The sequence below is a fragment of the Belonocnema kinseyi genome, chromosome 1 (assembly GCF_010883055.1).
Source record: "Belonocnema kinseyi isolate 2016_QV_RU_SX_M_011 chromosome 1, B_treatae_v1, whole genome shotgun sequence".
Classification (NCBI taxonomy): domain Eukaryota; kingdom Metazoa; phylum Arthropoda; class Insecta; order Hymenoptera; family Cynipidae; genus Belonocnema; species Belonocnema kinseyi.
This window is the reverse complement of record NC_046657.1, coordinates 58,747,641-58,770,706: the sequence shown is the minus strand read 5'-3', so window position 1 is coordinate 58,770,706 and position 23,066 is coordinate 58,747,641. Positions and strand designations below refer to the sequence as shown.

General features: G+C 33.2%; 2 protein-coding genes across 2 annotated transcripts in view; one reads left to right on the top strand and one right to left on the bottom strand.

Annotated features, from left to right (window-relative positions):
* LOC117177912 (protein ANTAGONIST OF LIKE HETEROCHROMATIN PROTEIN 1-like) overlaps positions 1-6,276 on the top strand; it is a 6,746-nt gene extending 470 nt beyond the window's left edge. Inside the window, exon 3 of the mRNA XM_033369014.1 lies at positions 6,244-6,276. Coding sequence (XP_033224905.1) covers positions 6,244-6,276 — 33 coding nt within the window. The remainder of the gene's footprint in view (positions 1-6,243) is intronic.
* Positions 6,277-14,467: 8,191 nt separating this feature from the next.
* Positions 14,468-23,066, bottom strand: part of LOC117183015 — a 25,163-nt gene continuing 16,564 nt past the window's right edge. Inside the window, exons 4-10 of the mRNA XM_033376161.1 lie at positions 22,657-22,806; positions 22,429-22,593; positions 22,213-22,359; positions 21,980-22,151; positions 15,254-15,528; positions 15,033-15,169; positions 14,468-14,728 (exon numbers count right to left, since the gene is read on the bottom strand). Coding sequence (XP_033232052.1) covers positions 14,572-14,728; positions 15,033-15,169; positions 15,254-15,528; positions 21,980-22,151; positions 22,213-22,359; positions 22,429-22,593; positions 22,657-22,806 — 1,203 coding nt within the window. The 3' untranslated portion in view covers positions 14,468-14,571. The remainder of the gene's footprint in view (positions 14,729-15,032; positions 15,170-15,253; positions 15,529-21,979; positions 22,152-22,212; positions 22,360-22,428; positions 22,594-22,656; positions 22,807-23,066) is intronic.

Genomic DNA, 23,066 nt, shown 5'->3' with positions numbered 1-23,066 from the left:
CTTAACGAACAATTTTTTTTTCAATTGGTTATAAAAACACGTAAGCTCAGAAGATGTGGACTGTGACTGCACCATATATCTAGTCGGGAGTGGTGCTGACTGGAATATCATAAAAATTTGGAAACACATGATAGAGAAGTAGACAGTTGCACTGTTGAGTATACACTAGGGTGGTCAAAGCAATTATTTTCAATCTATAGAAAAAGACCCCCCCCCCCTCAAGTTTCTATTTCCAAAGAAAGAAAATCCACGATTTTTGGTTTTTCGAAATTCGAATATTAAAACGTGCCAACGGGCACTTGAAAATTATATTTAATTAACATGGGAAAATTTGGAATTTTTGAAAAATTGAACTCATGTTCCAGGGTTTAATCGAATAATGTATAATATTTTAAGGATTATTTATTCCAAAAAAATGTTAAAAATAATCGCACTTTCTGATTGAACTGTAATAGTTTGAAGAAGTAATTGTTTCCAAAAACTTGTTGACTAATTACATTATTTTCATACCTTTCTTGTAGTGCTTAATACATTTCTATTTGTTTAAACAATGTTTTTTTCTCAAACAGTTTCTTTTCGATAACGTAAAAAAAGGTAATTAAATAGAGCACAGAAAATTATTTTTCTGACTTCGAAGTGTGTAGAAAGAATACGCTTACCACTTTTTAATTGTCTAAACAAATATAATTTGTTTCAATAATTACTTTTCCAAAAATACTTTCCAAATCGTAAATAATTCTATGTCTTCTATTTTATTTCATTGTTTTAAGTATCGAAAAATAACTGCTTGAGCAAATAAAAATTCTTTCAACAAATATAAATTTGTTAAAATTTGATACGAAATGTTTCAAAATTATGTAATTATTCAACCAAATGTAACATAGGGTACTAATTTAAAAAAATTAGACATCTCTGGCTGCATTTTTAGAAAGTTTGAAAATAAACAATAATTAATTGTTTCAATAATTACATAATGTTTTTTAAAAAATGTACTACCCCAAACAGTGACAAAGAATTACATTTAAATCAGAAAGGACGATTTTTTTACATTTTTGGAGAATAAATAATTGTTAAAATAATTAAAATTTGTTCAAACAATTAACAATGGTTCAAGAAGTCATGGTAAATATTAAAATTGTTCCTTAGTAATTATTTATATGAAAAAGACGACGGAAATTTTTAAAAAGTAACAATAATACGTGAAAATGTAGTTTTTCAATTTTTGGGTCATATTTGGGGCGCTGCAGGGAAGGTGGGGGTGGGTTGGAAATAAAAGTTATTAGTATGTTTTTATTTCGTAGACACTCCTGCTAAATCCCTAAGAAACTTAGCAATATTCGATGTAACTCTGGAATATGACTTCAATTTTCCAAAAATTCAAAATTTCCTCATGTTAATTTATTGTTAATATCAGAATTTCGAAAAACCAAAAATTATGGATTTTCTCTCTACGAAAATGGAAACTTTTTGTGGGGACGGGGGCAGGATTGCCCTCTAGAGTGGAAAAACAACTTGCAATGCTTTTTTGGACTACACTAGTGTACACCATATTGAAAGAACTTAGATTGCAAAGTATTTCAAGTAATGAAAAAGATTTCAGAACGATTCCGAACGATTTCCAAAAAAATATATTTTAAATATGTTAGAATACCTTTACAAAGAGTAAAGATAAATACAAATAGTTATAAATATACCAAATATTACATATTTCAAAGAGATAAAGAAAATGTTACAATCATTTAAAACATTTCACAACGATTGAAAATATTAAAATGATTTTGCAAATATTAAAAATATTGGAAAAGATTCAAGAAATATTTCATGTATCGAAAACTGTTTCAAAACCTTTGGAGGAATTTTAAGTATGATATGCAAAGATTTAAATTATTTTAAAAATATTTGAAAGGATTTCAAACTATTTTAGAGATTTTAAAACTTGCAAAAGATTTGAGAAAAGTTTTTAAAAATTGTAAAAAGAATTTAAATATTTGAGATTGAAAATGTTTCAGAAAGATAAAAGAAATTTCGCAACGAATGAAAATATTAATCATTTGGGCTCATGACAATCATAATAAAAGAATAGTTAATGAAAGAAGGTTGTTTGCGCGAAAAATTATTTGTCTTAATCTAACCTCAAAATTGTTTCGAGACCACAATAATTGATTAATTGATAAGACATTAATTTTTAACGCTTCAAGTTTTAATTCTACGGTTTTTAATATTTTCAATTAGAAAGCATTTATAATTATCGCGCTTTCTGAATAGTTATGAAATATAAAAGTTCGAAACAATATTATTTAACATGCTCTCAATTTGAATACATTTTTCAAATTTGTACACTATATTCAACTATTGTTAATATTAACTAAGTAAATTATTTAAACTTTTATTGTTACGTACCCTGGACAATTTATCAATAAAGTATTTTCGAAAATAATAATTTGACATGAGCACAAGTTCCCTTATTTTCTATTTTCACTGCCTGTCACAAGATTTAAATTTAATCAACCAGGATTGTACACGCCGCGCCACATAACGCCACAAATTGAAATTAACTCTACCATTTAAAGCAACTAACTCCCATCTATCTTCTCTGTTTCTACATGCCAAAAATATTAAGCGTTATTCAACTGTTTTAGTTCAAATGGGCTTTAGTTCAATTGTGACTTCGTTCAAACGAATACCTACCAAATGATGTTAGGTTGAACATCGAGTTTAATACAATCGAATACCTATCATAATCGATATGAATGAAATCGAAGAAACAAAATGGTGACGCAAGAGACATTATTAGCGATTTTCTCAAGATTTTTGTTTAATATCCACAAAGGAATAATAAGGAAACTCAACTGTCAGTGGGAAGCCATCTGAAACTGGCAATAGAAACATTACCGTAAGTGATACGCACATTAGAGGAAGATCTTAGATTTGAGTGCGCAGATGCGCAGTTGTCCTCTTCCTATACATGGAAAAGTGTGCGAGTGAGAAAGTTTGTCAAATTGACGTTAGTTAGAGGTTGTGTTCTTTTGTTGATCATCATACGAAAGATATACAAAATAAATATATAAACAGTATTTTCGGTACTTGTTTAAAAAATGTGTGAACAGATTTTGAGAAGGAAACGTATAGGTAAGTACCTTTTTAATTTGTAATATGATAAATACCCTGGCGGGCCGAAGGAACCGAATGGAGCCTCTACAAAGTACCCGTAAAGACCCCATTGGGTCCCCATTCGGTTCCTTTTTAAAAAACTGGAAAAAACAGCCAAATCAACTTTTGAATTGTTGAAACTCGGATTCTACGTTAAAATTCCCTATAGAAGGTCACGGAATAATCGCAATAGTTTTTTTTTGTAACAGTAAAAAGTTTAAAAAAATAAAGACGTATAACGCTTGTAGACTGCTACGCACAGACGATGCGTTTGAAGTGTAGCAGTCAACAGAGGTTATACGTCTTATATTTTTTTAAACTGTTTACCGTTGCAAAAAAAACTATTGCGATTATTCCGTGACCTTCTATAGGGAGTTTTAACGTAGAATCCGAATTTCAACAATTCAAAAGTTGATTTGGCTGTTTTTTCGAGTTTTTTAAAAAGGAACCGAATGGGGTCTTTACGGATCCTTTGTAGAGGCTCCATTCGATTCCTTAGGTCCGCCAGGGTAGGCTAAAGATTCTCAAGGCTCAATGACAGTTAGGTAAAACAATAAAATATATTAGACGTTTCTTATACTTACAGTGAAGGCTTTAAAAAAACGAAGTGTATTTGCCTTCTTCGGCGTGTAACTTCGTCCACAACCCGGAACTTGATACCTCATGGCTTAGAACACATTTGTGACACTTGCATCAAAACAAACAAACAGAACCTCTCAACTTACGTTAATTTGACCAACTTTCTCACATCCACACTTTTCCATGTATAGGAAGAGGACAGCTGCGCACATGCGCACTCAAATCTAAGATTTTCCTGTAATGTGCGTATCACTTACGGTAATGTTGCTATTGCCAAGTGGGGGAACGGAGTTAGGTCTCCTTATTATTCCTTCGTGTTAATATCATACAAATATTTCGATTTACTTTATTTCCATAGTGTTTTCAGTCACAGTGGGACATGCAGGAAACAATTTTAAAATTGATGTTAATTTGATTAATTTGTGAAAAATTCAGCAATTTTGTTATGAAGTCATTTTCTTTTTGTTGAAAATTCATCTGTGTTGTTAAAAGCTCGTTTTTTCTTATTTTCAAACATGCATATATCCCATGACGTAACTTCCTTACGACCAGTGGCAAAATTATGTTTTAATTTCAATTTTATACATTCTTGTGAATTTTTAAATAACTATTTATTTTTAATTATAGAAATTCGAAAGAATATAATAACCATTTTTTAATTATTTGAACAAATCTAATTTGTTTACACAATTCTTTTTCCAAAAATATTTTAAAACCGCATTTTATGAATTAAACTTAATATTCTATTATTATGAGGAGTAGTAAATTCTGCTAAAAGCTTTATGGCAATGTTTATGCAATTCTTTTTTTTCCTTCCAAATGTCATTTAAATTGAGCTCGGATTGCTTAAGAATGAAAATTGGTTTAACCTTGACATGGCGTTTTTAACTAAATTTACTACTCGAAATCATTCAACATTACGTTTAATTCGGAATTTTTAACCCAATAGTTTCCAATAGATTTCCGTGTAATTTAACGGATTTCAACAATTTTTAATTTTAAGAGAATAAAAACGATTTTAAAACATCACATAAGATTTCCAAAATAACAAAAAACAAATCTCGAATATGTGAAGACGATTTTAGGGGTAATTTAAGTTAGTTTAAAAGATATTTCCGAATTTTTTAATTTCAAAATAAATCAAAAACATTTTAATATTTTTAAAGATTTCTGAACATTTATAAAATATTTAAATTTTTTCCAAGATTTAAACGTTCCTAACAATCTTCTAAATTGATTTAAATTTTTCCTAAAATTGCCTAATCTCTTCTTAAACAAACCTAATTTTATTTAAAATTGTCTAGTTTATTTTTTTACGTATCTGAATTATTCCGAAATCTTCTCGGCTAATAAAAAAAAGTAATCTTATAGATTAACGCACAAAAAAATACGTGTGCAGTACGATGGAAACCAATATTCCTAAAAAGTATATTAAAATATATATCTATTACGAATACTTAAATGAACAAATTCAAAAACATTTCAAAATTATTTACATGCCTGTGTCTCAGATGCTTACTAGCAACATTCTTAAATATTATGTTGGAAAATAAAACATTGCCTTCCAAATTCCTGGGAGTATTAAACATGTGGCCTCTTTTTATGAGCGTTGAAGGTGTCATGCCGATATTAACTAGAATGCAACTTTTCCGTCCTAAAGAGACTCGGTATGTAATTCGACTCTCCCTCAAACTCTATGGGGTCTGAAGAACGTAAACTCTCTGTGTTTTTAGATTTATTTTATTGCTTTTCAAGGGAAAATAATGTGATTTTAGTCCGAGGTTATACTAAATATCTGAACATAATATCAGAAGAGAGATCTTTGGATTTATAGTTTTTCAAGAGAGCAATATCCTGTGGACCCGCTGGTTAGAAAAGTCGTAAAAGTCAAGAGTCATATTGACCAGATATGTTAAATTTCTGTTTGCCATGCATCGTAAAATGAGGTTTTGTTTCGAAAAGAAAGACGAGTTCTTATTTCTAAACTAACGTTATAAGTAATTAAACACATAATATTGCGTTTTAATGGAAGTCTTATATTTAAATCGCCCGCGTATAATGGGTAAGGCGGAGCTCATAACGAGGATTCGCTAGTCGCGGAGATTTACTTTATTTTTAGCCTAAAGGTGGCGCTGTAATTATTTAATATTTTATCCCTACGTTACACCAGCAGACTGCACACGCAATTTTTTGTGCGAATAACTTTATTCGGAAAGAAATCAGAAACGCTCAGAAAGACGTAGATGCAGTGGGACACTTCCGAAAAAGTTCGGAAACACATCTAATAAATAAGCTAATTAATAAAGCGACTTTTTCGAAAGAAACGCTAAATCGTATGGATAAAATATTTCTTAAACTAAATACCTTCTACTGAGAGTTAACTTCATTTTTTAATATTACTTAAGCATACAGTTTTACGTATATTCAACATAGTTATACAATGGATGTTAAAACAGAGTACATTTATTACATATAGGATTGATATCTTACATTTGTTACAAACTCCTGACATAGGTGTTTGAATTGATGATGGTGGTAACAAACTAAAAATCGCTTCTTTGAAAATAAAAGCGTTGAAATAACGCGACCGTCAATAATTAATTAAATTTCCTGCTGTGGGTCTTCTTCTTGGTCGAGGGTGACAGGCAAGGCGGCGAGCTTCAACTTATCTAAGTGAACAATCTTTATCTTATCAGGCTTAATTCTAATTAAAGCGTTTGAATCGTCCACAAGTTGTTCTAAGATGTAGGGACCTGTAAAATAAGCGTCAAATTTCGATATTGGTGGTTCTTTTAATAAATAAACGGAATCCCCTATTCTAAAATTCTTAGGGTTCGCTTTTAGGTCGTAGTACCGTTTTGACCTTTTCTTTGCGGCGAGTAGGTTTACTGTTGCTGTCGCTTGTATGTCACCGATTCGGTAAAAAAGTTCTTTCATGTATTTTACGTAGGTGGGTGGTACCTTATCTGAGATACTAGTCGGCAGTCTCGCTTCTCTTTCGAACACGAGGGCATATAGCCTGAATCCAGTAGATTCGTGGACCGAAGTATTATATGAGAAAACTACATATCTCAGCCACTTGCCCCAGTTTTGTTTGGTAGCAGAACTTTTTAAATACTCAATTAAGTTCTGTGACTTCTTTCGAGGGAGCCTAATGATTGTGGATGACAAGCTGTGTATTTAATCTGATCGATGTGGAATATTTTGCAGAATATTCTCATAATATTCGACGTGAAGTAACTGCCCTGGTCCGAATGTATCACACGGGGGCAACCGTATCGGGAAATAAATCCCTGGGCGAGAGCGTACGCGACAGTGATAGAATTTATCGAGGGAAGGGGAATTGCATCCGAGTATTTTGAAAAGTTATTCTGTATAGTCAGAATATACTTGTTCCCTGATTCGGTATCCGGGAGGGGCCCGACGATGTCGATTTGGATTTTAACGAAAGGTTGAGTCGGTGTTTCAGTGATTTTCATAGGTTGAAGATTTTTTATTCGGGCAAACTTATTTTCTTGACATTTCCGACACAACCTCATAAAGTTTTCCACGTCCGTCTTTAAATTCTTCCAAAAGAAATTCTCGCGAATACACCAATAGGTTTTAGAAACCCGTTTGTGGCCGTCGAAGGTGCACTCATGATTTTCCTTAATGATTTGTTCGCGATCTTCTCTAGGGGGAAATCGAATTTCACCGGAACAAATAAATATTCGCAACCCGGAACCCGCAAAATGTTGCCGTATAGATTGCTCGATCGAAGTCCATGAAATATCATGTAGATCATTCCCGACTTTCAAAACCTTCACTGCGGATACCTCTAATGCTTCTATAGCTTGTTTCAGACGTAAAATTGCTGCGGATATAATATTTAAAACAGTTTTATCGTCTGCTTTATTTTGGATTGTGACGTTAAAAACATATCTGACTTTTGTGGCTAAAACTGTGATATGGCCCAGTGGAAGATTTTGTGATGTTCCCATGCTAATTTTATCTTTGCTATAATTAATGCAAGAATCAGTTATTACTAGCACTGACGACACGTTTGTTGCGTCCTCAGAGTCAAGGTGTAGGCATCCCCACCCCCCATCGACACCTTTCCTCTCTTTTGCAAATCCGCCACCTGCAATCCGTGCGGTTATATTTGCTTTACAGTCCATACTCAAGGTTTTTCGCTCATCACAAGTATGAGGTTTCTGGGACACATCGATGCAGTCTACGCTCATGGTTTCCCCTCTGGGACAGGTTTGAGGTTTACGGAGCTCATTGGTATGAGACACATTGATGCAATCCACACTCAAGGTTTCCCCTTCGGGACATGTATGAGGATTATGACTCATCAATATGAGGCAGACCGATGCAGCCCATACTCAAGTTTTCCCCTTTGGGACAGGTATGTGCTTTATGAGACTCATCAATCCTGTCCGCACTCACCACTTTTTCCGCGAGACGATTATAAGGTTTACGGGACTTTTCGATTTTCCGGGGTTCCAAGATCCAGCGACTTACAAAAACGTGTTCAACGAGTCTTTCTATACACTTTTCAGTTTCGGGATGTTCTAAATTGGTTTCCCCCTCTCTCAGCATTCTGTGACTCAGCACGTGGTACGCCCTGTCCCTTGTCGGCTCGACAAGTGCTGAAGAAGAGTCAACCGAGTATTTTCTTGAAATATAACAGTTACCGATGCTACAGGGATTTCGTGACAGTGCGTCAGCATTTACGTTTTCACTTCCTGGTTTGTAAACGATGTTATACTCGTATTCAATTAATTTAATCTTACATCGAGCCATTCTTGAAATTGGGTCTTTTAAATTATAAAGCCAGATGAGGGGACGGTGGTCGGTAACAAGAGTGAATTTTCGCCCATATACTCGTAAGTACGGAAGGAAGTGCTGGACAGCCCAGACGATAGCTAGGAGCTCTGTTTCCGTTGTGCAATAGTTTATTTCGGCCGGATTTAATGCACGCGAAGCGAATGATATCGGCAAATCCCGACCGATAATTCCTTGGCTCAATACCACACCTAACGCGAAGTTGAAAGCGTCTGTTGTCACAACAAATAGCTGATCAAATTTTAGAAATAGTAAAATCGGTTGGCGACAAATTTTATCTCGAAGTGCTTCAAACGAGTTTTGATGTATGGATGTCCATTCGAATCTGATACCCTTTTTTAATAGCTGATTGAGTGGTTTTGCGATTTTTGCGAAGTCTGGAATAAACCGGCGGTAGTATCATATCAAACCTAGAAATTGCTTAATATTTTTTTACACTTCGGAATGTCAAAGTTTTTTACGGCATCAATTTTCCTAGGATCCGGTTTCACTCCAGACTGAGTGATAACGTGACCCAAATAAGTGATTTCCTTTTTAAGAAACTGACACTTATCGCGTTACAAGGTCAACCCTGCTGATTTCAGTCGCCCTGACAGAGCTCTCAATTTCCTAGAATGATCTTCCAGCGAACTACCGTAGACGACAATGTCGTCCACGTAGACGAAAAGCTCTATTCCGTGGAGCCCGGTTTGAACTCTGTCCATAAGCCTCTCAAACTTGGCTGGAGCATTTTTTAATCCAAACGGCATTCTTGTAAATTCTAAATGCCCATAGGGAGTAGAAAATTCTGTCTTTGCTTTGAAATTCTCATGCAAATGTATCTGGTGGAAACCAGATGCGAGATCGAGGACAGAAAAATAACGTGCACCGCCGAGCTGGTCTAATATATCGGTGATATTCGGGAGGGGGTAAGCATCTCCTACCGTTTGTTCATTTAGTGACCGAAAATATATCACCATCCTCCACCTTTTGTTTCCCTGAGTATCAGGTTTTTTTGGCACAATCCACAAGGGTGCATTGTAAGGAGAATTAGATGGTTGAACGATGTCATTTTTTAAAAGATCTTTAACTTGCTTTCCTACTTCCTCTTTAAGGATCTAGGGGTTGCGATATTGTTTGTGGTTTATGGGTTGTTTATCTGTTGTAATAATTTCATGTGATACTTCACTGGTCGAACCTAATTTGTCGCCCGACAAGTGAAACTGATAAAGGTGGTCGCCGAGTATCGAGAGTATATTTTGCTTCTCTTTCTCGCTCAGTCCCTCGAGGTCGCGGAACTTTAAAAGGGCAGCAAGGCGAGCAGCACGTTCCTTCTGTCCTTCCGGAGACAGCGGGGGGCATGAACCGGCTCTAGCACATGGTATTACGACTGTATATTCGCCAAGGTAATGTACGTCAATGGGTGACAGAGAAAGCTCGATATCGTAACTCGTGCTATTTACGGCGTAACATTTTGCTGAATTTCCATTTTTTTACAAGCACTTCACCCAAAAATATACCTGGACCAGCTTGGAATAAATTATACTGTCTATCGGATTTTGAATACCTAACTGAAGGGTTATACCAGCAAATTGAAGAGTTGCTCGATGTTTTTCTAAAAAACTAATTCCAAGAATTCCACTTTGTTCAATTGGAAAATCCCTCGGGACAATTTTAAATGTTGACTCTACACCTCCGGTTGTTATTTTAATTTCTCCAAGAGTTTTAACTATTGCCGGCCTTATCCCTACTAAATCATAAATCCTCGGACGATTTATCCAGACGTATGAATCCACGGCGCTTTCTATAATCAAGTTTAATTCGCATCTGGTGTCAACTATCAGAAGAGCGCTATTTTGAAAGAAGGCTCGGTCCTCGAGCCTTACTGTTGGGTTGTCAAATTGCCCGTTTGTTCTTCCGAGGCAGAGGAGTACACGTTTCTGGAGCAACCCGTTTGATTTTGGATGGCCGTTGCTCCATTTTGACAACCCTTTCCCGAGTTTAAATCGCCGTTCTTAGAAAATCTATCTCTTCTAGCCTGTACTTCCCGTTCATGTTTTTTTTTTAGATAGCAGTCGCTTGTAGTGTGATTTCGGAAGGTTCAAAATTCACAAAATTTAGATTCTTCCTTTTCTAATCTTGCACATTCGCGCCTCTTATGTCCCATTTCTTTTTAATGAAAACATTGAATAGAGGAAAGGCGCTGGCTTTTTGACCTTCTGCCCTCCTCTTCGGCTTCAATGTGGGCTACTCGTTTGAGGTTTACGCTCTTAAATAAAGGGTTACGATCTTGTACAGTAGTACCTGCCCCTTTGTTATGAACACTACGCCAGCTCTTACTTTCTAAGTCTGCCTCCGCGGCCAACTCCATAGCTTCATCGAAGGAAAGGGGCGATTTAGCTCTCATAAAAGTAAGAGTATCTGGGTCTAGACCACGAACAATATTTTTGATTGTGTTTTCCGTGTACTCTTCACATCTTTCCTTTCCTTTCTCACCAGGAATTTTCTCTATTACCTTAGAAATTATTTTGTTTAATAATACCGTTACTCTAGTGCCAAAATCAGGGATAGTCTCGTCGGGGTTCCTGTGTATATTAGCCAATTCCTGAGCGAGTTGATTAGTATCTTCCCGTGGCATGTAAATACCCTGTAAAATACGTAAAATGTCTTCAAAGCTGATTCCCACTCTATCTTGGATGTACTTCCGAGCTGGCCCCACGATTTTATTTCTAATTAATATAATAAGGTACGGAATTTCATGTGGTTCTGAGAGAGCCTTGGCGGCTTTACACTGTTCAATAAACATGACAACGGACATATTTTCTCCATCCAATTCTAGAATGAGGTCCTTTGCAAATTTAAGAAGGCCCTTCCCCACTCTTTTGACAGGACCTGAAGGCAAACACGATGGGACTGATTACCCAGATTTCGCGGATAAGTTGTCAGATTGAAAATCAAGGGTTTGAACAGTTTTAAGTGGGGATGGGATCGCATCCCTCACTACGATCGCTCTTGACGTGTCGCCACTCTCATCATGACTTTCACGGGGATCTGCGATCGGTGTATATCGTTTCGCGGAACGTCCTCTCCTTGAAGTGGCTATACCGCGTTTCACACTAGTGTTTCGAGGCATTATGATTATTTTATTTTAATTTCTTTTCCTTTAAAACACAAATGTTTAAAAAAAAAAGAATATATATATATATTTGTTCGTTTTGATTCTATATGGAGGCAGAAACGAAGGGATTAAGATAACTAAATCTAGGACTTACTACTTGATGTGTTTTCGAAGTGCGCTACTCTGAAATAAAAATAAATAAATAAAAAATACACCATTTCACAAAGTCACAGCCACAAAATTTCAACCGTGATGTTCTTCGTTAATAATCCCTCCTGCTGAGCCACGTCGTTGGCAGACGTTAGTTCTCCGGTTCCAAAAGGTCCCTCGGTGGATCGCACTTCACGCACGATCATCCCTCGTAGGATAGCACCTATGGCCTGTACGACCTCCAACGGTGGATCGCACTTCACATGCGGTCGTCGGTCCAGATATCCCACGCTTGACTTAGTTTAGAGTCAGCAGATAATAGAGAAGACTTTTGAACAATATATTAGTTTTCTCGATTCACTTATTGTGATACTTCAAAGTCACGTGGGGTATGATTAAGGGTGGATCAACAAGTCCATGATAAGATTTGAATTTGCAACTCCAGGTGCAGTATCCCACCGCTGCCACCAAAAATCTGTTCCGTCCTGAGAGGTGCGATTTTTCTCTTAAGAGATGGCGGGATCATTGCTGCGTTGAGCTATTAAAAGAGCAGACCTGAAAGCAGCAGAATTGGCGGTCGATTCAAATAAAACACTGGAAATTTTCTCAACACTAGAATTAAGTATTCATTGAATATGTTGCAATTAAATCAAAATTGAGTCGCGAACTTCACATAATCTACGTAAGCATTTAATTCCGCTTCAAACAACATTGGTCAAAATTAGTATTCAAATAACATTTAAAATCCAGTTTTATAACACTTGCGCTAGGACGCAGAGTTCGTAACCCGTCTCTCGCTTCGGAAAGGAATTTATACGTTTCTAAAGAAAAGTTCAGCAAAGGAAATAAAGAGAAGTTCACGACACGCGATAGAAATCTCATCTGCCGTGTTCTGTCAAAAAGCCTATATTCGAACCTCGTAGCTCCCTCTCAAAGGCCCCAAAATCCACCCTCGCGACTTTGCTCAGCCAATTGCAATAGGCGAAGGCGTGAGATGCGTGCGCAGTTTTTGGGACTGCACGTGGGTTATCGACTTCCAAATTTCTGGGAGTTTTAAACATGTGGCCCCTTTTTACGAGCGTTGAAGGTCTCAGACCGATATTAACTAGAATGCAACTTTTCCGTCCTAAAGAGACTCGGTATGTAATTCGACTCTCCCTCAAATTCTAGGGGTCTGAAGAACGTAAACTCTCTGTGTTCTTAGATTTACTTTATTGCTTTTCAAGGGAAAATAATGTGATTTTAGTCCGAGGTTATTCTAAATATCTGAACATAATATCAGAAGAGAGATCTTTGAATTTATAGTTTTTCAAGAGAGCAATATCCTGTGGACCCGCTGGTTAGAAAAAGTCGTAAAAGTCAAGATTCATATTGACCAGATATGTTAAATACGTTACCCTACGTTAAATACCCTACGTTACACGCATTTTTTTGTGCGAATACCTTTATTCGGAAAGAAATTAGAAACGTTCAGAAAGAAGTAGATGCAGTGGGACACTTCCGAGGAAGTTCGGAAACACTTCCCGCTGTTAAGCGTAGAACAGAGAAAAATTAATATTTTCAGTTTTCAGCGCAAAAATGAAGATTGAAATGCCACAATAAGAATAAGATACCTGCTAAACTTATTCACTTCTATTTTCATAGCGACCGCCACACAGTTTTCTATTCTGCCAAAGAGAACGTGTTTTCAATATATTTAATTCCTTCTAATTGTACCAGTAACGCACCCCACAGAGATATTTTTTATTCCTCAGAAGTGGTCATATTTTGATTTTATTTAATTCCTTCCAATAAGTTCACAAAATATGTGTAATAAGTTGTTTTAATTCCTACATGCGGAATGTAAATTCTGAAATTTTAATTTTCACCAATTCAAACTCTGCCTCTCTAGAGTTAAAACTATTTAAATTCACACATTTACATAATTTTTTTTGTTGCATTTTTTAAGACGTTGAAATAAGTTATTAAAATATAAATAAATATAAATTTGAATATTTTTCGAATTTATAAGTTATAAAAAGATTTAATAATGAAAAATAAGTTAAATAAATGCTTTCTTTAAATTTTACTAAGTCGATTGAGAGGAATAGGATTTGCACTTTTTCTGTTCCCGTTGGGGGATTTTTAGGCAGAGGAAAAATCGCGTATTCATAGGAATACAAATTCTTAATTTTTCTGAATTCAACGCTTGTTACCGGGATCGGAAAAAGCGGCGTTGGGAAAAAAATCGGAAGCAAAGTTCCCATACAATTCGGAAAGGATCGGAACGGAACCTCTTTCCGTTTCTTCCGCTAGGACCCTAGCGCAGCTCCAAAGATGTCCGTCGCTTCGTCCCTACGTTCTTTGGCAATATTTAAAAATGAAAATAGTGAAAAAAATTAAGGCACGAAAAGTAATACCAAATGAGCGCTCGAGCAGTAACCAGGAGTGAGGATAACGCGCAGAAAACGCGACGGACGAGAGAACGAAATTTTCTTCGGGTCATCCCCACTTCTGGATACTGGGCGAGCTCTCATTCGGTTCTCCTTTCCGAGCCTTCAAATGTACTCTGCTTGATATTTTCAAGAATAATTTGTCTATTTCTTCTTTTATTTTGTATCGAAGAAGCTCACAGGTTCCTTAAATAATCCATGAAACCAACATGTATATTTCCTTAAAAAAATGTAAATGAATATTTTAATTTAATTATTTACAAAAATATAATATAAGTGATCGGACATAGAACTGAATCATTATTCGATATTAAAATGATTTTTTCAGTCAATTTAGTACGCCTTAAAAGAATGTTGTTTCGCATATTCCCAAATGCAAATTGCTCCAGTAACATGTACATTAAGCGATCTAATTACTCCAATTTGTGGAATTTCCACACACGTATCCAAAATGGGAATCAAATGCGGTGGTATTCCATCTTTTTCATTCCTGTAAGTCAAAAAAAGTTATAAAAATTAGTAAACGTAGGCGCTTTGCGCCCACAAAAAAAGGGGACCCGGGACTGCGAAACCCCAAAAAGAGGGTTACACTCGCTGAATAATTTCCAATTTTTAATCTGCGGTGGAAATCCGATTTACCGGGGGGTTCAAGCATGGCATTCACGGTAAATCGGGATTCTCCGAACCATTCGTCTTGCGTGTGTCTCTCTTGCGCCCTTTCCCCCCCCCCCATCACCGAATGCAACGGTATATCGGGCTCCGGTAAATCGGGGTCCCAGTGTAATTAAAATTACCCCAGAAGAAGAAGTGTCTTTTTCTCGAATTTCGTTTCCAGTAGATTAGAGCTATAGGCAGTTTGTTCTAAACCAACTAACTTCCAGCCTTTTTCCTGCATTTCTAACAAGTACTTCGATAATTCAGGAGGCTTCACCTGGATGAATCAATTTTGAAAATTAGTTTATTACTAAAGCCACACTTCTCTACTCTCATTTTTCCTGATAAATTTTTCCATTACCTCAGTAACTTTGATCCATTTTTCAGCAGTCACACTTAGTGACTGAAATTCTTTATTTTCCGCTATCTTTTTACTTGCCAATACCAGTTCACTTGCTCCGAAAATTTCACAAGTTCTGGCAATACCTCCCAGATTTGGCACTTTTTCGACCAAGGAAGCAATGACGATAATACCTTCCTCTTTATTTATTTCATTTGACCCTGGCGATTTTTCGGGAATGATTTTTTTCTGAAGGTCGAAATAGTCGAGATCGTTACTTAAAATATCTTCTTTTTCTACAAAATAATTATGATCAGATATTTCATTACAAAAATAAAACATTTTTAACATTAATTTTTTATCTGAAAAAAGATCTTCTCCTTCACTCCTTTGGGTATCGAACCACACAACTTTCGACTGCAGGTCGGATGCTTTTCCCTTAAGGTACTAGAGTTTGAAAGAAGAATCTTATTTCAGAAATACACGCATTATTTTGCCAGGTGCTATAAGTCAAACTTTTCAAGGAATCTGTATTATCATCAGAGAATTTCTGTTATTCTCTGATGATAATACCGATTCCTTGAAAAATCTGAATACATAACACCTAGCAAAATAATGCGTGTCTTTCTGAAACAGGCTTCTTCTCTCGATCTCTCTTATAAATTCATCTGAATTTCAAATAATTTCATCTAATTTTAATCAAATCCATTGAACTCCAATAAATTCTATCAAATTCCACAAATACTTCAACAAAAACAAAGTACCCGTAAAGACCGCATTGGGTCCCCATGCGGTACTTTTAAAAAAAACTCAAAAAAACAGCAAGATCAACTTTTAAACTGTTGAAATTCAGATTCTACGTTGCATTTTCTTTGAGAAACTTACAGAGTAATCGCAATACTTTTTTTGCAGCGTTAAAAAATTTTAAAAACCCTATTAACTTCTGCTGAAGGTGACTTCAAGCGCATCCATAATAGCTCCAGTAGTATGTTGCGCGCAAAGTTTATAAACAAAATTCTCTCACTTGCATCTCAGCGTTGTTGTCTGAGGTTTCCACTGCGTGGCGCTATCATCCAGACAAAATTCTTAAAGTTACCGACGGAACGCTTATTAACTGCTACTAAAAGAAGATGCACTTGAAGGCGCCTTCGGCCCATGTAAATGACAGGTATTTTATTTTGTAAAGTTTTTAACGCTGCAAGAAAAAGTATTGCGATTACCCTGTAAGTTTGTAATGCAAATTTTAACGTAGAATCCGAATTTCAACCAGCGATCCCAGATTCGAAACGAGGTTCACTCCAAAACTATCACACGTCTATGGCTGTGTGAATACAGTGGGAGACGATGTACGTACATGACTGGGTTGCGCGCGCAACCCATTTCTCCTCTTCTGAATTTGAAAAGTCGAAGGTGCACGATTGCCGGTCGGAACACTTCGGCGGTTCTATTTATATCTCTATCTGCTAACTGCTTTGAAATAAAATCAAGAGATTGGGATTTTAATATTTCCAGATTTCGATGCTGGCGATTCTCATGATTTGAATACTTCGCGCGCCTCATTATATGCGTATATTTTGAGGTTACGTTATTTCAAGTATAAAATATAAATGACATAAATATCTATACTATATCTATACTTAAATTATAAGTCAAAGCAGTTAGCAGATAGAGATATAAATAGAACCGCCAAAGTGTTCCGACCGGCAATCGTGCACCTTCGAGTTTTCAAATTCAGAAGAGGAGAAATGGGTTGCGCGCGCAACCCAGGCATTCATATCGTCTCCTGCCATATTCACACGGTCATAGACGTGTCATAGTATTGGACCACGTCTCGCTTCAGATCTGGGATCACTGATTTCAACAATTTAAAAGTTGATTTTGCTGTTTTTTTTTTTTTTTTAGTTTTTTTTTAAGAAACCGAATGGGGACCCAATGGGGTCTTTACGGGTACTTTGTAAAGGCTGCATTCGATTCCTTCGGCCCGCCAGGGCTTGGTTCAATTTAAATAAAATTATCTGAATTCTATTTAATAAATTCCATCCATTGCATCCTATTAAATTCTATCAGATCCCAAATAAATGTCATAAAATTAATTTTAATTTTATTGAATTCCATCAAATACCGTTAATTATTATTTTATTTTATTGAAGTGAATCCCGAGGTTTCATAGCATTTCGTTAAATTATAATACATTTTATTGAATTCTATTAAGTACCATTAAATGCCACTGAATTTCAATTAATTCCATTAAATTATTCTAAATAAATTCATATTTTGAATAATTCCGTTCAATTTGAATAAAATCCGTGGAGCTCCATCCAATTCCACTAAATTATAATTAAATTTTCTTAAATTCCTTTAAATAATATTGAATGTTCTTGAATTTCATCGTATATTTCATCAACTTTCTTTCAATTCTATTGCATTTCGTTAAATTCCGTTTAATATGTTATTATATTCAACTGTATCCCAATTAATCCCGGAGTTTATTTTAATTTGATTGAATTTGGTTAAGTACCATTAAGGCCATGTGACCGTAACCTCAAAAAATTTCACATTTATTTCAAATTCAACTTATATTCACACGAAACACGATATCAAATTGAAAATTTGGGAAATTTAAGAAGAAGCAATAAGAAAAGTTTGTCTAATCCTAAATTTTTATATTTAAGAAGAAAGCACAAAAAATTTTGTTACAAAAAAAAAACACTTTCTTTATAATTGTAAAAATTGAGGACCAGACAAACGTTTCTTAGCGCTTCTTATGAAAAATAGCAAATTTTCAATTCGATATCGCGTTTATTGTAAACGTAAGTTTGGTTTGGAAATAATATAAAACAATGGTTTGAGGTCATGATGACATAGCCCTAAATGACATTGAATTTCAATTAAATTCATTGAATCATTCCAAATTAATTCAATTGAGTTTTTTTTTTAATCCATTTAATTTGAATATAATCCATGGAGTTCCATTAAATTCCACGTAATTCGAATTGAATTTCATCAAGTTCCTTTCAACTCTATTGTATTCCATTCATTTCCGTCGAATTTCATGAAATTCCCTTAAATTCAAGTGAATTGTAATTAATTGAATTTAATTCTTTTAATCGTAATTGCTTGCCATTGAATTGCACTAAACTTCCAATAATTTCATTCAATTTGAATAAATAATATTTAATTCCATTAAATTCCATAAAAATTCAATTGGATTTTTTTGAAATACCTTTCAATTCTATTGAATTCCATTAATTTCCTTTATATATTTTATTACATTCAACTTCATCCCAATTAATTGCGGAATGTCATTACATTTTATTGAATTCCATTAAGTGCCATTAAATGACATTGAATTTCAATTAAATCAATTAAGTCATTCAAAATTAATTCAACTTAATTAATTCAAATTAATTCAATTAAGTCATTCAAAATTAATTCAACTGAATTTCGAAAATATTCCATTCAATTAGAATAAAATCCATTCAGCTTCAACAAATTCCACTAAATTTTATTTAATTTTCATTAAATCCCTTGCAATAAATTTTAATTTTGTTAAACTTCATAGAATATTTCATTAAATTCGATTGGCTTCCGATTAATCTCGTTGAATTTCATTAAATTCCTTTGAATTCCATTGAATTCCAATTAATCCTGAAGAATATTATCAAATTCCAATAAATTCAAGTGAATTATAATTAATTCAATTTAATTATATTAAACGCCATTGCGTGCCATTATATTGCACTAAACAACCATTAATTTCGTTCAACGTTATTAAATAATATGTAATTCCATTCAATTCCATAAAAATTCAATTGAATTTCATTACTATCCGTTCAATATTTTTAATCACACTCAACTGCATTCCAAATAATCCGGAGTTTGGTTAAATTCCGTAAAATTTCAATTGAATTTCATTAACTTTTTTTAAATCATATTGAATTTTATCAAATTCCATTGAATGCTTAGTTTAATTTATTTAAATTCATCTGAATCCTACTCAATGCATTCCCATTAATTCCGATGATTTTCATTAAATAATATTGAGTTCGTTTAAAATCCAAATAACTACCTTAAATTTCAATTCATCACATTGAATTCCAATTAAATGTAGTCAAATTTATTTTAGTTTTATTGAATTCGATGAAATACCGTTGATTATTATTTAATTAGATTTAACTAAATCTAACAATTAATCCCGAAATTTCATAAAATTCCGTTAAATTCCAAATCAATTATATTGAATTTTATGCAATTTCATTAAATGTCACTGAATTTAAATTAAGTTCATTAAATGATTACAAATAAATTCAACTTAATTTTAAATGATTCCGTTGAATTTGAAGAAAACCCATATAGCCCCATTAAACTTCACTAAATTATAATTGAATTTGATTTAATTTCTTTAAATCATTAAATTTTGGTAAATTTCATTTAGTATTTGATTAAATTTAATTGAATTCTAATTAATGCCATTGAATTTCATTAAATTCTACAAAACTCGAATTGAATTTCATAAAATTCCTTTCGATTCTATTGAATTCCGTTAAATTCTCTTCAATTTCATTGAATATCATTAAGTGCAGTTCAATGACACTGAATTTTAAGTAAATCAATTAAATAATCCAAAATTAATTACACTGAATTTCACAAAATTCAATTCGATTTTAATAAAATTAGGCTCGATTGAATTCCACTAAATTCTATTTAAATTTTATTAAATTCCTTTAAATCGTATTAAATTTTGTTGAATTTTATGGAATAATTGGTTAAATTGAACTAATTCTAATTTATCCCATTAGATTTCACTCAATTTCATTGAATTCATCTGAATTACATTAGATTCCATTGTACTCCATTGAATTTCCATCTTTTACGATGTTTTTGATCAAATTCCCTAAAATACTTTTGGAATATTTTTGAATAAATTCAACTGAATTTCATATAAGTACATTCAATCTGAATAAAATCCTAGGATTTCTTTTAAAATCCAGTAAATTCTATTTGAATTTCATTAAATTCCTTTGAATAATTTCGAATTTTATTAAATATCATTGAACATTTGATTAAGTTCAACTGAATTCCAATTAATCCCATTAAATTCCAATTATTTCTATCGATTTCCATTAAATTCCAAAAAATTCCAAATAAATTCCATCGAAATCCTTGAAATTCTATTGAATTGCATGAAATTACGTTGAATACTTGCTTAAATTCTACTGCGAATCCCAATTTATCCCGGAGTTACATAAATCTGCATCAAAGTTCATTTAATTCTATTGAATTCCATTAATTGCCATTAAATGCCACTGAACGTCAATCAATTCCATTGAACTATTCGTAATTAATTGAACTGAATTACAATGAATTTCATTTTATTCTATTTAATTCTATTTAATCTTATTGAGTTTCATTAAATTGGAATTATAATTCAAATATGAATGAAAAAGAATTTTTAATTTAAAAAAAATGAAAAAGTACTTTTGAAACAAATGACAAATTAAACCGTGACAATTTTGACTGAAAAATGCTTTCAGGTTCCGAGAAAATTGAGGGGAAAAGTTCATTTTTCTTTAAAAGGGCACGTTTTTTCAATATTGGACGATAATAAAAAATCCAAATTTTAATTTAAACAAAAAATGAGAATATGCTTTCTAGCTATTGAGTTGCTGAATAGAGAACAAAAAAGTTTGATGAAAAAAATTGGGTTTTGAGAAAATGGAGAGGATTTTTTTTCGCTCGAGGGGCACGATTTCTCAAATTTGAATTTCGATTAAAAAATCCAATTTTAAATAAAAAAAAAAAAGAAAATTGTCCTATTAACTATTCAATTGTTGAATCGATAGAAATAAAAAGTTGCAAAAAACAATATTATTGTTTTTCAAGGAAAGTAAAGGACATTTTTTTTCGCTCGAGGCACATGTTTGGACGTGATAAAAAAAGTCTGGGCAGTGATAAAAAATCCAATTTTCAATTTAAAACAGGAGAATTTTCTGTTTAAATATTCAGTTGTTGAATCGATACAAAAAGAAGGTTTGATTAAAAAATATTATTGGTTTTCGAGGAAATGGATGTGATAAAAAAAGTTTTGGACAATTTCTCAAATTCGCACCGTGATAAATATTTAATTATCAATTTAAAAAAAGGAAAATTTAGTTGTTGAACAAATATAAAAAAATAGATTAAAAAATATTATTATTTTCCGAAAAAAAACGAGGGGGGTTTTTGTTTCGCTCGAGGAGCATATTTGGACGTGATAAAAAAGTTTGGACGGTGATAAAAAACGTAATTTTTAATTTGAAAAAAAAAATGAAAATTGCCCTTATCGCATGCTATGTTTTATACATTAATCGGTGGTGCGTTTTAAGTTTAATAAAAATTTTGCCGACACAAAAAAATTCTTCCTCACATTTATAAGTTTACAATTTTGTTTAGTTGTGCTTAATTAACATTTAAATTCTTAATGAAAAAAATGGTTTATAATATTATTATTGTGTATCTGAAAAAAATTGTTAATAAAATCCAACCAAACAAGATTTAGAAATTTGTTAAATAAAAAATTTCAACCGAAGCAATTTTTTTCAAACGGAAGCTTCAATTTCTCATTCAGAAATCGCAGAAATTAACGTTAGGTCTATTTTCGTCAATTTTATAAATTATTATAAATATACAATGTATTTAGGGATTAATTGTAAAAAAATTAAGCAATTAAATATATAATTATTATTAAATATTTGATTAAACAATTACCTGCGAACTTTGTGGTGGTTGAAACAGTTGCCAGACTCAAAGAATTTCTGTCATCAAACAATTTTAACGGATATGGCTTGTTTTCAGAAAATTGAAGAGTTTCAAAAACTTTTGGCGGTATTAGTTCATCATTATTCATGCTCGTTAAACGAGGTACTTCGTAGTAAATAGACTGCCAATTAAATTATTAGATATTAAATTTAAGGATTAAAATTTTTTATTGAACTACAAACCTCCAAACTGTAGTTTTCCAAAGAATGAAAATTGTTGTAATAAAACTCATTTGCGATCTTGAAATTTCGATCGTCCATTATTTCCAGAATTGCTTTAGACAGTATATCTTTCTTTTGCATAACTTCATAAAGTTTCAAAATCACTATCTGCAATTTAGAAAAATATGATTTAAAACAAAAAAATTTAATTTCCCTATTTAATTTTTTGTTACTCACTTGACAAGCAAGACGGGTGTTAAAAGTGGGACCCAAACATTCAGGTGCGAGGTGAGAAATAGCAGTTTGTGCAAAACTTTCAAATTCCTTACCTTTTAAAAGTTTTGAAACGTGAAAAATCACGCCAGCAACAAATTTTAGATTACCTGGACGTTTTTCTTTAACCTGTGAATGTTTTTTATAAGATACAAATTATACAGTGTTTGAAAGATATTTTTGAATATGAACCTCTTTGAATAAATTCCACAAGCTAGTTTTGTCAGTTTTTCTGGCATAAATCCTTGTAAGAATCCAGGACATCATTATCTGAATACTGAGTTGATCAGCATTTGATAAAACAGTTTCAACTATTTCCTTTTCTAAATTCTCAGTGCTAGCCTTGAAAAAAAATTTACTTTAATAAGATTTATATTTCGATTTAAAATTTCAATGCATTAATTAATTTTAATGAACTAGGTTTTTGAACTGTAAGAAATTCAGAAACGAATGAAGCATGAGTGATCGTCTGATGATTTACAACTGCAGAAATTTCATTAAAAAAATGACAATGTGACTGATCGCCTTATGTTTTAGAACTGTGTGCAATTAGTAAACAAGCAAAAATGTGAATAATCGTTCTAAGTTTTATAACTGTATAG